General features: G+C 39.7%; 2 protein-coding genes across 2 annotated transcripts; both read right to left on the reverse strand.

The window, feature by feature from the left end:
• Positions 1-354: 354 nt before the first annotated feature.
• On the reverse strand, positions 355-4,463 carry LOC105693668 (transmembrane 9 superfamily member 3). Its single transcript, XM_048656654.1, has 11 exons — positions 4,227-4,463; positions 3,370-3,565; positions 2,977-3,099; positions 2,488-2,732; positions 2,142-2,381; positions 1,709-1,993; positions 1,409-1,617; positions 1,153-1,299; positions 946-1,029; positions 687-832; positions 355-562 (listed from the first exon to the last, which is right to left on the reverse strand). The coding sequence occupies exons 1-10, from the start codon at positions 4,296-4,298 to the stop codon at positions 688-690; spliced, it is 1,746 nt and encodes a 581-aa protein (XP_048512611.1). The 5' UTR covers positions 4,299-4,463; the 3' UTR covers positions 355-562; position 687.
• A 4,736-nt stretch (positions 4,464-9,199) lies between these two features.
• Positions 9,200-14,569, reverse strand: LOC105693651 (glutathione S-transferase-like). Its single transcript, XM_012413707.3, has 3 exons — positions 14,272-14,569; positions 13,918-14,085; positions 9,200-9,730 (listed from the first exon to the last, which is right to left on the reverse strand). The coding sequence occupies exons 1-3, from the start codon at positions 14,402-14,404 to the stop codon at positions 9,420-9,422; spliced, it is 612 nt and encodes a 203-aa protein (XP_012269130.2). The 5' UTR covers positions 14,405-14,569; the 3' UTR covers positions 9,200-9,419.
• Between the last annotated feature and the right edge of the window lie 54 nt (positions 14,570-14,623).

The following is a 14,623-nucleotide window of genomic DNA, read 5'->3' on the forward strand; positions in this document are numbered from 1 at the left end:
AGTTAATGAGCACATCTTCACCTATGGTGTAAGATATAAAAACAAAAGTCAAATTAAGAATAATCTATGGAAGCATGGAGCTTGGTATCAAATTGACATTATCCTAGAGAACGAGAGAAAGAACTTGTAAGATATACGCAGATACACACACACGGAGCTAGGGTAACTTATATTTTTATTTGATCCAACCAAACGAAACTGTTTGTTGGATAAATTTATTGTATAATATATACAAGTATACGCCAATAGCCTTGTTGATAAGAACTAAAATTATTGTTCTCCAATAATTGAAAATCAATAATTTATCCTTCGGTGCAAAAAGGCCTCGTGATAAATAAAATCTACATGTATGTATCGATTATTTCAAAATAACTTATTTATTACGATTTTTGTAGTTTCTCTTACAATATTCGTATCCGAAGTATCCTCTGAAGATGTTTATCGTGACAATGATCGCAAATCTAATCAGAATTATCTGAATGTGAGAAGCAAAATTTCTGAAAATCAAAAGGCTATTGCTGCGTTCAAGCTTTTTGCCTGTCATTTTCAGATATTCCATGGTCTGAAATCGAGCATTTACTTATATTTCGACCGAGCACACTGTTCATTCAATCAATTACAATAAACAATGACTTGGAATCAGGTCTTTCCTCGACAAATTCATGAATTCATTGTTTTAAAGTTACCTTAATCTATCTTCACTGTCGAGTAGATCTTGCGTACAAAGGCATTTGTACCTATGTACCCTACGGTGCCGCACATGATACCCAACGCCAAACTGAAGAGAGCCATGTAACCAAAGTAAAATGCTGTTTGGAATAGCCCATACATTCTGCAAAATAAGAAGCAATATATCAGATTGTAACGATGCTTTGTGTTCACTGTAAGTCTGTATACTTATTCCAATATCATGCTTATGATGAAAGTGCGCTTTACTGAACTTACTTGGTTTTGAAGAAGAAATAATAGAATGAATAAAAATAGACGTATCCAGCAGTAGAGCCAGCTGCTAAGAAGCTTGTCCATTGCCTGAAATCCGATAAAAATAAGGCATACGATTGCTTGGTATTGAGCTTGAAAATGATCATTGACTACCAATTAATTTTAGAGTAGAGCTTTCAAACATAAATGATGAGATCTACATATATTTACCATCGGTAGTCTTCGGCATTCAGTAGGAAATATGTGCAGACGATGGTTACACACACAGTAACAATCATCAGTATAACAAATACCAGTAACATGAAACCATAAACGTAATAGATTTTATACGCCCAAAATGATGTGAAGATGAAATACCTGAAACAAACAAAAACAAATTGAGGAACTGGATAAAACGAGTCCAGCATACTATGAGCCCATATAACAACTCTATGTTTAAAATAACGTTGAATTGAGCGATGCTTACATTTCAATGAATATAGAACCGAATGGCAAGATGCCACCTAATGTAATGATAACCAGTGGCTCCATGAACCACTTTTTTTCTGGGATAGGCCTTGGCACTGCATTTACTCTGCATGGAGCATCCGGTGTACCAGCGAGGTTGCGGCCCAATATAGTTCCTACCAGTGTTAATGGCAGGATGACGAATATGCAAATGCACGTCACTGCCACCTAAAATATTGCCAGATTGAAATCGTTTGAATAAATTTTGACAATAATTAGTTTGCAATTTTCTATTCTAAACCAAAATGAAGTCAAGTACCATCGATCCAAATGGTATGGCACGGCTGGCATGATAATACATGGCGATAAAATTGATGAAAAAAGCGGTTCCACAGACTAATACAGGTAGCAAGAATGCGCTCAGAATCATTTGCTTTATCCAAATTCTGCCACCCATCCGAGCATACAGACCACCGCCAGCATAGCCATTAATTGGTGACGTTGCCGCGTAAACAAATATTGCTGTGGATAACATGGACCCACGTTCGGTGTACAGTTCACCAAGGATAGCAAATATTATTACACTGAGAACCACTACGGTCACCTGAAAAAGAGAGTTAGAAGACATAAGATTAGTATCTTACACTAATTTAGTTTTTCTAAGAGGTGATACTACTATACAATCTTAATTTGTTTCATGATATCTTGCTAAAAATCTAATCACAATTAGCCTTGGTGATTGGTAAACTTACCTGATATCCGGCTCCAATAAGGGCTGAAAAAATCATGGGATGACCCGCAGGTCTGAATACATCTCCATGTACTTGCTTCCACCCATATTCATCACCCAAATCTCTTTCCATGTCATCCATTTCTTCATCCCGGCTATATCTAGCATAATCCTTTCTTAAGGTACGCATTAAAATCATCGAGACCAAACCAACTAGGAAAATAACCATCATAAAGCTATTAAAAATGCTGAACCAATGTATCTGAAAACCAATAATTGGAAAACGTTAGTTTTTTACTGCTACAGCTGCATGTACAAAAAATGATTGCAAGATTGTTAAAGTTGTGTGATTTTGCAAACTAGCTCACCCTGTGTTGGAAGAAGTTGGGATCTAGGTATTTGTCGAATCTATCTTCAAATTTGACTTTACTTTGCTTCCAGTTAACTTCATAGCTGAGAGGGATACGGCCACCCTGTGTTAATTTCACTTTGTTTTCACTAGTCAAATTGACGTCAACAATTTGCTTTCCGTTATATCCAATGTCCAATTTTTTGTGCGCCCAAATATAATAGGAAACCACACCATTGTTCTCTTCAGCTTCGCCAACAACCCCTGTCAAGTTACAAATTTCATGCGACTGTCATTGATCAATTTTATGTATGATCTATGATGATAGGAGAAATCTATCAGAGATAAGATAACAAACACAATTGTATGTGAGATGGCAAAACCATCGACTTGTTCTGTTCACAGTGTTCATAACAGAGCAAAAAATAACAATAAAAAAATGATACAGAAACTCTTGCAGAAACTCATCTTTTGCAATCATAATGAAGTAGAAAAATCAGAATCTCACCCCATATTGGTAGATCATCGATGTACATTTGGTACCAATACTGATTCTTCACGGCGTAAATAAACGCCTTCAGATTTTTTTCAGTCAGTGAAATTTCACAGTATTCAGTTTTTGAACTGTCCGCTGGAAACACATTTTAGTAAATTACTCATGGTTTAGAGAAAAATGCAGTGGACCATTCTGCAGATAAAATATGATAATACTGTATTTTCCTACAACTTTTAGATTATAGCAGCTTTTTTGTAAAGTATGACAGGTATATTCAAGTACCGACATAGTGTATCCAACGATTTGTAAGATCCACTGCAACTGGACAAAAAAACTTGAGGGTGCAGAAGACTACTAGCATAGAGGCGTTTTCCATCAAAAAGAAGATGAATCAAAAATAAATACCTTTGAATTCGATATCCAACCCGCTAAATTCAAGCTCGATGCCTTGAAGTGCCTCCGATAATGTCTCATGATAATGACTAATCACCTCTTTTGTCCCAGCACAAAATGGAAGTGAAAGATACGAGTATGTTTCTTGTCTATTGTGATATGGACCCACCGTACTCATCCATAACACTACCTCATCGTTGTCTTCATACTAAATCATAAAATAGAGGGCACATGAACAATGGAATGGAAATCGAAATTTTTAGTAAGCATATACAGATCATATCTAAAGCACCCTAGAGTAAGCTCGTATTTTTTTTGTAAGATGAAAGGATCATAACTCATAATAGGATAATAAAACATAAAAGACGATTAAAACAAATTTTTGAAAGAATGGTAAGTTCTTGAGTGGAGTGTTCTAACAACATATGATATCGTACATGGTTCTATCCAAATTTTAGTCAGCTACATGCTGACGCTAAGTCAGGGGCACTTAGAAAGTATGAGAGTGAATAATTGATAAAACTCGAATAATAGAGCAAAGATTTGTATAAAGAATATCCTGGTTTTGTACCAGAATCATATGTTCTTTTTTTCACAATATGTGGGCTTTTCCATAATGCAACGTGTTGAACTGACTTTGTAGAAAAAGGGGTGAGAGGCTGGGCAAGGCTCATGCCGAATGTCTTAAAGTAAAAAGTGGATTGTGCAACGAGTTTCTAAGTGTCTACTACTACTGAATAGATAAGATTTCCCGCTATAGTCATTTGACTATTATCTAAGTAGGGTGCAATGTAGAAAAAGCTTCAGGTAAGAATATTAAGAACGGGTTTTTGACATTTCGAAAAAGATGTCACCGGCCCTATACTTACGATGTGATTGTGTTCATCCCCGCATACAAGGGTCAGAGCTAGCAAACCCAGAACTAATCTCGTCCATGCCATTTTTCACGCGATGTAATAAGAAAATGAACCCTTCAAACATTAAAATGTAAATCAATTAAGCGAAATTTAAAGGGGAAAATGCCCCATTCATGACCGAAATTTCATCGACGGTCAACAGGACTGGACAGAACCACGTAAAACAGACACGACTTCAAGGAATTTTGTTTATTGCCACGTCAGATGGCTCTTCTGTCGGTGACAGCCATTCTTCAGCCATGTCAGCCATTCTGCCAATGCTGTGAACTTATATTTCTAGAGTTCAACTAGTTCGGATTTTCCGGTTCCGTTTTTGAAAATATAGCGGGACAGTAATTTTTTAAAGTTTCGTGAATTTGGGATAAGAACGGATAAGATATTGGAACTGCTAAGAGTTTTGAAAATATCGGATAAAAATTAGCTCTGTTTATTAAAGTGTTTAATACCATGGGAAATATAGGATTGTTTTAAATATGTAGATAATAAATGATTGACTCCACTTCGGAAATAACAAAAAAGTTTTCACAGATAATTCAAAGAAATGATCTAAAACATACTTATTAACAAGTTTGAGTTCATAGACAATCAATGTTAAAGACGAGATCTTTCAGACACAAGAATGGGGCATCGTGCTCTAGAACAATTCATGTCTAAGAGTCAAAGTTTTATCATTGAGTAAGTATACTTCGTTAAGTACTCAATGGTTGTATGAATCAATGGGTGACTTCATCTCCAACAAACCTGAATGATTATTTCATTTCGTGAAGTTTGAATATAGACTGTTCAGTCATACCTATTAGTACAAATTCTATTTCTGTAATAAGATCTAATTTTTAGGGCCATAGTATCAACGATGGGAACCACCTGAAATGACGCGTTTCCAAACCACCTTAAATGAGGCGTTGACTGAAGACAATCATCAGTCAACAAATGAAGAAGCGTCCTCGGCTCGTTTCGATTTTTTTCCCAAGTGGAACGATCGCCAGAAGTACAGTTTGTAGAATACGTAATGTATTATACACTATATTCTATATACTGTGCCAAGAGCCCTATGCAAACCACTAGCAGCTCAGTATCCCAGTTCGGCAAAGTAGAATCTGGAACAAACAAATGGAGACAAATATAATATAACAGACACTTTATATCATAATAAAGAGATAGTAATACATAGTAGTCTTAGATTCAGACATGGGATTTACATTATGAATTACACAGATAGATGAACATTGCATGAATAAAAATCTTATGGATATATGGACAATTAAAACTTGCACAAGACAATTACACACAGTCACATAAAAAACATGGACATGAAACATCACATGAAGGACATGAAACATGAAACAGAATAGACAAATAGATAATCATTATTTTCAATCATCTTATGACTCAACATCATTATCGAATAATAATAAATAAAATAAAACAGTAAAAAATATGAGGTGCAACGGTTCAATCTCTGAACAGAGAAAAAGCATTTGTCAATTAATTAATAAAACACCAGACCTGGAACATACAGACAAGTGATAAACATTTAATTGTTATGATGAGAGAAATTTCACATCAAATTTCACGCCTTTTAAAAATGGTCCAAAAGGACGTAAAAAATAAATTATTTTAACACATAACATGCGATTCCTCGTCCTCGCGCTATTTACCCGCACGGCCAACGTCAGAGTTGGAATATTTATGCTAATGGAAATCAATGAAATGCAATTTTTAATCGCATCCTCCTATTCCAATTAACATTGGGGAGTGGATAGAGGAAAGGTTTACAAATTTGTGGCGTGGTGGTCGGCGATCCTCTTCGACGCGAAGTCTTCGAGCTCAACGTCCACCTCACTTCCATGCACCACCGCTGGTACGGAGAGCAAGGCGGACGCATTTTAACGTCTATCAAGCTAGCACCGCCACAAAAGAAATATTAAGTTTACTATATGTAATAATTAGGTGCTAATTAAATACTAAATTGGCGAATTTGTCGCTTTGCTCGTCATTTTCGAATTTTTCCGATTTTTTTCTACCGTTTGTGGGACTGGTGACGCTGGCAGGGGTCGAATCCACACTGGGGATGCCGGATTCGAATTAGCACTCAATTATTGCATATAGTGAACTCAATATTTCTTTTGTGGCGGTGCTAGCTTGATAGACGTCGCATTTTGCCCATTCCAAGTGACCGCAAATATTACAGGAAAGCAAAAAACTCAATCTAATTTGAATTGTTTGATTGGAAAGGAAAAGTATCTGTCAGATCTCAGCAGACAGATGAGAGATCTAAAAGACCACATGCAGAGGATTATTAGAAAAATATCAGGTAAACTATTGCACAAAATTAGCTGACGAAATTTGATGATCTTTACTCAATTGATCACTTGGAATTGCCGTGGAAAGAAAAATTATACACTTCCGATTTATTGCCTACCCATTTTGTTCAGCCCACCCTGCAATGGTTAAACCTATGACTCGCACACTCGCACTCGCTGCACACTTTTGCGTACAAGGTTGGTGGATGATGATTTGATTAGAATAGTTCATAATTTAAAAACTATTCGTTAACTGACTAACTAATAGATTGACTGACTGAATGATTTGGCAAAAGAATTCTATATCTGTGACTCTACAAAGCGCAGGTGCGCTATGCTCAACGGCAACCAAACCTACGATTACCTGAGTTAATAAAATGATTTTAAAATCTAAAACTACCGCCACGCCACGCGAAATCAGAAAGGAATTATATTATAACTAGTTATAAAATACAACGACCCCGATGCCAGCGTTCACCATCGTGTGAGCTGGCAAAGAAAACGAGGAAATCCAACTGCTGGGACTTACTCATCGCTGAACCACCACCAGAACAGGACCCGAGCTGGTTCCCATGCTCGGGGGTCTTCGATTTTACCCGGAAGTCTCTGCCTTCCTGGTGGCTAAAGCTGTGTAGTAGGTTGAAACGTTGTAGGTTGAATGTAGTTTGAGGCGATGCTCCCACAAAGAACGATGCTATAAAAATATCGAGGAAAAAAACCACAAATAATGAGAATCGAAAATTTGTGAATTCATCAAACCAATATTAAGGAGTTGTGGAAATTTTCCTCACCAAAATTTTGCACTCTATGTAGATGGTCAATTATCAGCTATGGTTGAGTGGTTTTTACATGCAGTAAAAACGATTGTCTGTAATAAGGAATTTTTTTAATTTTACAAAGAATTTCAAAATTTGTAAAAAATGAGATAAAAAATATTAAAATTTCAAACTCACCAATCGATCCTGACTCTGGCGAATATTATAGAGATCCTTTTGGAATAGCTATAGGATTCATTCGGAAAATTTCAATCGCAGATGTGTTTCACTTTTACATGTGTTGACTTTCACCCTGCAAGACCTTTTTAATCTAATACAGAAGGTCAAGAACTTATATTATAATTCTTTTCGTATGCGCAAGCAACACGAATCAAGGAATTTAGAAAGAATTAGCCGAGAAACGATTAAACTTCAACTCACAATTTTTTTTTCCGAAGTCGAGTGAACAGGGATCCGCTTCAAAAAGCTTCGAGATCTTTTTCAGCTGTGCTACAGGCTCTACGTTCTGTAATGCATAACAAAATATATATAAATATCTCGGTTCTGAATCAAATTGAAACTAGAATCAAAATCGCATGTACCGCGATCATATATCTAATCTAACCGAGCGAAAAATAATACTTTCAACTCTATTAGATCTTCTGATGCGTAGTAAACTTCGAATAATCTCAAACTATTGCACCGCAGACGCCAACAAATACGAAAACCAACGGTTAGAAACAAAAGAATGTCAGCCCCAAATCTAAATAATAACGCGATGCGGTAGACTTTGTTGTAAAGCAGTTTGAACGGGTGAACGAATCGTATCAAGTTGAAGCGAAGGCATTTGGACTCCAGCGGCACGAAATTTCGTTGCGGAGAAATTGAGAAAAAATTAATAAAATCAAAACTGACCAATTTGCGTGGCAACAAAAGCGGAGATCCGGTATGAATGCTCCCAGATCTATGTGCGCAGCGATTATGCACTTCAAATCGTCTACGGAGATGCTCAAGTCGCTGCAAGAATTCAAAAATTCAAATCTTTCAACTTGTTGCGTTCCGTATCGCCTCTATTAATATGTTTTAATGACCCAGTCATACTCTCAGATGAGTCAAGATTGTTCAAATCATCGTGTCGCTGATCGCCATTTGCTTCAGGATCCGATATTACAACGTCTGATTTCAATTAGCAAAGAATTTAGCGGAGACGAAGCAGATAGTTTGAAGATCCATGTTAAAACGGCGTCGCCGGGAAAAATGGGCCAGATTTATACCATCTCCCCTACTCCTCAAAGCGGACCAATCAGGGACCGCGTAGCAGCGCGCTGTACCTCGCGATTTCCACCACCTGAGATGAGATTCTTCGACGATGATCGCAAGATTTAGAATCGGTTAATATTAGGTAGAGATAAATTTACAGCGAGTTACACGGAGCAATTGCACCATTTGAAAATCCACGGAGAAATGGCTTCGCGGCGCTAGCGATCGGTATTTATGTGGTATTTATATCAGCTTCCCTACTCCTTAAAGCGGGCCAATCAGGAGCCACATAGCGGCGCGCTGTACCTCGCGACTTCCGTTGATCCTTCCGAATTTACAGCGAGACACGGAGACCTAGACGATTCAAAGTTCGACGTAGAAATGGAGTCGTGGCGCAGCCGCGCGGTAATTTTATCAGCTCTCCCACTCCTCAAAGCGCGCCAATCAGGAGCCGCGTAGAGGCGCGCTCTACCTCGCGGCTTCCTCTGACTTGATACGACGTATCACCGTTTTAAATCACTTTTGAATGTATTTAATTTAACGGCTTTCCCATCGGACTTCCGTCGAGAGCGCGCTTGTGACACTAAAGTAACAGGTGAACAAGCGATTACGCATATTCAAATTTTATTCATGATTAAACTTTGAATCAATTCGAGTAATACAATGGATAGTTAATATATAATGTCGAATTTCTTCGGAGTTTGCAACAACTTTAAATTTGTAATGTTTTAAATTATCAGGGTATTCTTTGAAGTGAGAATCGCGCAAAAATATCAAATTACTCTCACGTATTTGGGAACGAAAAGCGAGCCTATTCTCAGTCTTGGTTAATGGTCGGTTTTAGGACGTTTTGCAACCCATGATTTGATTTGTGACACATTGAGAACATTGGCTTTGAGCTGCTTCAAATTATCGTATTTATCGATGATGTCTACATTTGTCATATAAATGATGTAATCAAGCTGCGCAATGAACAAAAGATCAGCCCAGGACAAAGTGCCACCGACAAACCAGCCTCCGTTAGTCTTGACCTGAGCGTCCAAACGTTTCAAAAAATATGGGATAGTTTCCTTGAACAACGGCTCGTACTTGGTTTGCTTCACTGCTATATTGCCTTCGTAAAACCAGGATGCAATTTCTGAAATAGTTTACGTGGCTTTAAGTTATTATCAATGTCATTTTGATGATTGATCAGATGTGTATGGGCGATTCCACGTGAGTAGTATGGGCAAGGTATAGCGGGTCATAACAAATGACGTCACTGGCGCCGCCAGACGGTCCCCCCTGCCCCCTCAGGCCCCGGTGGTTATTGTCGCGCGTGCTTCCCCCTCCCCTCGGTCGGACGGATTGTCTGAAGCCAAGATGGCGGCCCTTTCCGAAACCCAAGATGGCGCGCGTTTTTCGAAATCAAGATGGCGGCCTCTTCCAAAACACAAGATGGCGCCTGTTTTTCGAATTCAAGATGGCGGCCCTTTCCGGAACCCAAGACGGCGCGCGTTTTTCGAAATCTGATTTGGTTACTAGTTTTGAAATTCTCAATACAAGATGGCGCCGATGTTCGAATTGCATCACGGCTACTCAGCTACCGGCATCCTGGCGGTGACGTACCTATTTGAAAAACTTTTTCGCATCTTACCGACTATAGCCGAAGATCTCCGAGGCCCGCACCGCGGCCACGTGCTGCCAACACAACGTTGCTCTGAAATATGAGTATTCACGGGTGCACGAAAGTGTAAACTCTGCAAATATTTTCAAAACATAACGACTAGAGATTTTTATTCTTAGAACTAAGGTAATACAAAGCGTTCTTGACTGTAGATAATACAAAATAGACCATTTTTTCTTAGCTTAAACTACGAGGCTCATCTTTTTCTAACACATTTTTGAATATATTGCATACAGGGTGCGCAGGAGTTGTTGAGATTTTTATATCTTCTGATGAGACATTTGCAAAACGAGTCGGCGATCAGATCATTGTTCATGTAATCTTCCGAAAATAACGATAAAAACTGATCGAGAGTGTAACCATCGTGCATATAATACAAAAACATAACACAAAACTGACCACACACGTCTGAAAAGGCGCTCTGAAGCTGGTGCGCGTTTCGCCGGTATCGAGGACAGTTTTTCTGTAGGCGGCGAGAATGGTGTTTGACGAGAGGCGGAAGTCCGTAGCTGTCGAAGTACACCCCGTGTCCTGAAGCGTCGGTGTAGAAGGCGACCCAGTGGGTACCTGGCTGCGTGTGGTCATTGGTATTGGCAACGATCGCAGCCGGGTGGGCCCACCGTAGAGGAATCTCATCAGCGGGGTAAACACCCAGAGTTCTAGTCGCTATCGGTTGTATCAGCGCCAGTATCTCTCGGCTGTTCATCGGTGATATCCAATCGGTTCAATCTCTGTACGATACGGGCCTCTTGACCGGCTCGTTTCCAGAGCACAAACTGCTTCAGTTGATCCGCACGGTTCAGAGCGCACGCCAATTTTTCGTGACGTTTGTGACAAGCGTGAAACGTGCAATACACATTTGACGGCGGCAACTTCCTGAATGCCGGGGCCTCGTCATCGTCCTCGAGGTTTATAGGTTCTCGCCGACGCCGCCGTCAAATGTGTATTGCACGTTTCACGCTTGTCACAAACGTCACGAAAAATTGGCGTGCGCTCTGAACCGTGCGGATCAACTGAAGCAGTTTGTGCTCTGGAAACGAGCCGGTCAAGAGGCCCGTATCGTACAGAGATTGAACCGATTGGATATCACCGATGAACAGCCGAGAGATACTGGCGCTGATACAACCGATAGCGACTAGAACTCTGGGTGTTTACCCCGCTGATGAGATTCCTCTACGGTGGGCCCACCCGGCCGCGATCGTTGCCAATACCGATGACCACACGCAGCCAGGTACCCACTGGGTCGCCTTCTACACCGACGCTTCAGGACACGGGGTGTACTTCGACAGCTACGGACTTCCGCCTCTCGTCAAACACCATTCTCGCCGCCTACAGAAAAACTGTCCTCGATACCGGCGAAACGCGCACCAGCTTCAGAGCGCCTTTTCAGACGTGTGTGGTCAGTTTTGTGTTATGTTTTTGTATTATATGCACGATGGTTACACTCTCGATCAGTTTTTATCGTTATTTTCGGAAGATTACATGAACAATGATCTGATCGCCGACTCGTTTTGCAAATGTCTCATCAGAAGATATAAAAATCTCAACAACTCCTGCGCACCCTGTATGCAATATATTCAAAAATGTGTTAGAAAAAGATGAGCCTCGTAGTTTAAGCTAAGAAAAAATGGTCTATTTTGTATTATCTACAGTCAAGAACGCTTTGTATTACCTTAGTTCTAAGAATAAAAATCTCTAGTCGTTATGTTTTGAAAATATTTGCAGAGTTTACACTTTCGTGCACCCGTGAATACTCATATTTCAGAGCAACGTTGTGTTGGCAGCACGTGGCCGCGGTGCGGGCCTCGGAGATCTTCGGCTATAGTCGGTAAGATGCGAAAAAGTTTTTCAAATAGGTACGTCACCGCCAGGATGCCGGTAGCTGAGTAGCCGTGATGCAATTCGAACATCGGCGCCATCTTGTATTGAGAATTTCAAAACTAGTAACCAAATCAGATTTCGAAAAACGCGCGCCGTCTTGGGTTCCGGAAAGGGCCGCCATCTTGAATTCGAAAAACAGGCGCCATCTTGTGTTTTGGAAGAGGCCGCCATCTTGATTTCGAAAAACGCGCGCCATCTTGGGTTTCGGAACGGGCCGCCATCTTGGCTTCAGACAATCCGTCCGACCGAGGGGAGGGGGAAGCACGCGCGACAATGACCGCCGGGGCCTGAGGGGGCAGGGGGACCGTCTGGCGGCGCCAGTGACGTCATTTGTTATGACCCGCTATACCTTGCCCATACTACTCACGTGAACCGGATCAGTCACCTCTCAGATTTTTTTTTAATTTGGCACGTCGATTGTCCATAGGGAGTTAGATTTTTGTGCCGAAGGATTTTTGAATTAGTGCAAATTTCGATTTATTATGAACAATTGAGAAATTGAAAGGCGGTTTCTTCGAAAAATCATAACTTCGTCAAAAATGACGTTGGATTAAATTTTTTTTTTAGAATTTACGCGGATGATGCCATAGATTTGGAAAAATAAATGAATGGTACCGAAAAACTTTATTTATCATTTGTTTATCTGACAATGAATTTTTAAATGATTTTTAAAACACTGACGGATAGCACCGAAAAATTCAAAAAAAATGCTGACATATACTTTGAACTGTACTACAGCCTGTGAATCAATTGCAGAGATGCGTTCGGTTTCGTTTTCGAGTAAAAAATCATCAAAGTTGGCGGCGCGCGTAAATTCGAGCTCGTCTAACAAGCCTATGCGCGTAATGACGCGCGTCGAGCGACAGAGAATACCCTGTCTACTCTCTATGGTGGCTACTTGGTGGACACTCCGCGGCGGCATTCACGAGTCATTTTCGCGATGATCGACACCGTTAAAAAATCTGAAAAAAATCCATAGCCTCCCCATAACACGGCAAAGCAATAGAGTAAGTTCCAGAGATGTGTTATTTCTCGTTTTCGAGATATTAGGACATATTCAGACACAATAATATCTGAACAACGAGAAATAACACATCTCTGGAACTTACTCTATCGCTTTGCCGTGTTATGGGGAGGCTATGGATTTTTTTCAGATTTTCTAACGGTGTCGATCATCGCGAAAATGACTCGTGAATGCCGCCGCGGAGTGTCCACCAAGTAGCCACCATAGAGAGTAGACAGGGTATTCTCTGTCGCTCGACGCGCGTCATTACGCGCATAGGCTTGTTAGACGAGCTCGAATTTACGCGCGCCGCCAACTTTGATGATTTTTTACTCGAAAACGAAGCCGAACGCATCTCTGAAATTGATTCACAGGCTGTAGTACAGTTCAAAGTATATGTCAGCATTTTTTTTGAATTTTTCGGTGCTATCCGTCAGTGTTTTAAAAATCATTTAAAAATTCATTGTCAGATAAACAAATGATAAATAAAGTTTTTCGGTACCATTCATTTATTTTTCCAAATCTATGGCATCATCCGCGTAAATTCTAAAAAAAAAATTTAATCCAACGTCATTTTTGACGAAGTTATGATTTTTCGAAGAAACCGCCTTTCAATTTCTCAATTGTTCATAATAAATCGAAATTTGCACTAATTCAAAAATCCTTCGGCACAAAAATCTAACTCCCTATGGACAATCGACGTGCCAAATTAAAAAAATATCTGAGAGGTGACTGATCCCGTTCACGTGGAATTGCCCGTATATGTATATCTTACTTGTGCGTAAGTCATCAATGGTAGCAACGGTGGCGTCAATTTCTAGAGCTTCCCAATCATCCTTGCCAGCAAGTCCAAACTGTTTAGCCAGGTAGCGACTGATGGCTTGTGATTGATTAATTTTTTTCCCATCAACTTCAAGGACGGGCATTTGCCCAAACGGCATTGCTGAGATAATACGAACCCACAAGTGATTAACATTGTAATCATGGTGATGCATGTCTAAGTAAAGAGTATTCTGAGGTATCGCCCTTAGCAGGCAATACCATAAATATTTGATTTGGGGGTATATCTCACTTATCAGATCAGATCAGATTAGCCATAATATAGACTGAACCATACTCATGTACTCACAGGGTTTTAGTTTTGGCCAGTCTTCTCGATTAACGCGCACATCTTCAAATTCAACACTTCCGTAGCTGAGAAGGAATCGAATCGGCTCTGCCAATCCTTTGATTGGAAAGTAAGTGAGCTTATAGGAAGCCATATCAGTCAATGAAATATAAAAGCAAGTTAAAATAAGCTATAAATGCAAGTCAGGTTGCCAATAATGCACCTTTTTAGAATACAAGCTCTTTCCAGAACTTAATTCAATTCAATCTCTAGAGAGGAATGTAGTTGGTGAGGGTGTCAGGTAGCGTTATGTACGGTCTTTCGAAAAAGAAGAAAATTGTTTGAATTGAGATAAGAAAAATAAGACGAGATA

Source organism: Athalia rosae, chromosome 6 (genome assembly GCF_917208135.1).
Source record: "Athalia rosae chromosome 6, iyAthRosa1.1, whole genome shotgun sequence".
Lineage (NCBI taxonomy): Eukaryota > Metazoa > Arthropoda > Insecta > Hymenoptera > Athaliidae > Athalia > Athalia rosae.

What these genes read in the sequence shown, in the direction of transcription:
- LOC105693668 (XM_048656654.1), bottom strand. Translation starts at nt 4,298, where the DNA reads ATGGCATGGACGAGATTAGTTCTGGGTTTGCTAGCTCTGACCCTTGTA. An exon ending in CCAACTTCTTCCAACACAGG is followed by an intron (nt 2,382 to 2,487) that starts GTGAGCTAGTTT and finishes ATTGGTTTTCAG; the next exon opens with ATACATTGGTTCAGCATTTT. An exon ending in TATTTCTTCTTCAAAACCAA is followed by an intron (nt 833 to 945) that starts GTAAGTTCAGTA and finishes CTTATTTTGCAG; the next exon opens with AATGTATGGGCTATTCCAAA.
- LOC105693651 (XM_012413707.3), bottom strand. Translation starts at nt 14,404, where the DNA reads ATGGCTTCCTATAAGCTCACTTACTTTCCAATCAAAGGATTGGCAGAG. An exon ending in CTGGCCAAAACTAAAACCCT is followed by an intron (nt 14,086 to 14,271) that starts GTGAGTACATGA and finishes GTATTATCTCAG; the next exon opens with CAATGCCGTTTGGGCAAATG. An exon ending in CATTGATGACTTACGCACAA is followed by an intron (nt 9,731 to 13,917) that starts GTAAGATATACA and finishes AAACTATTTCAG; the next exon opens with AAATTGCATCCTGGTTTTAC.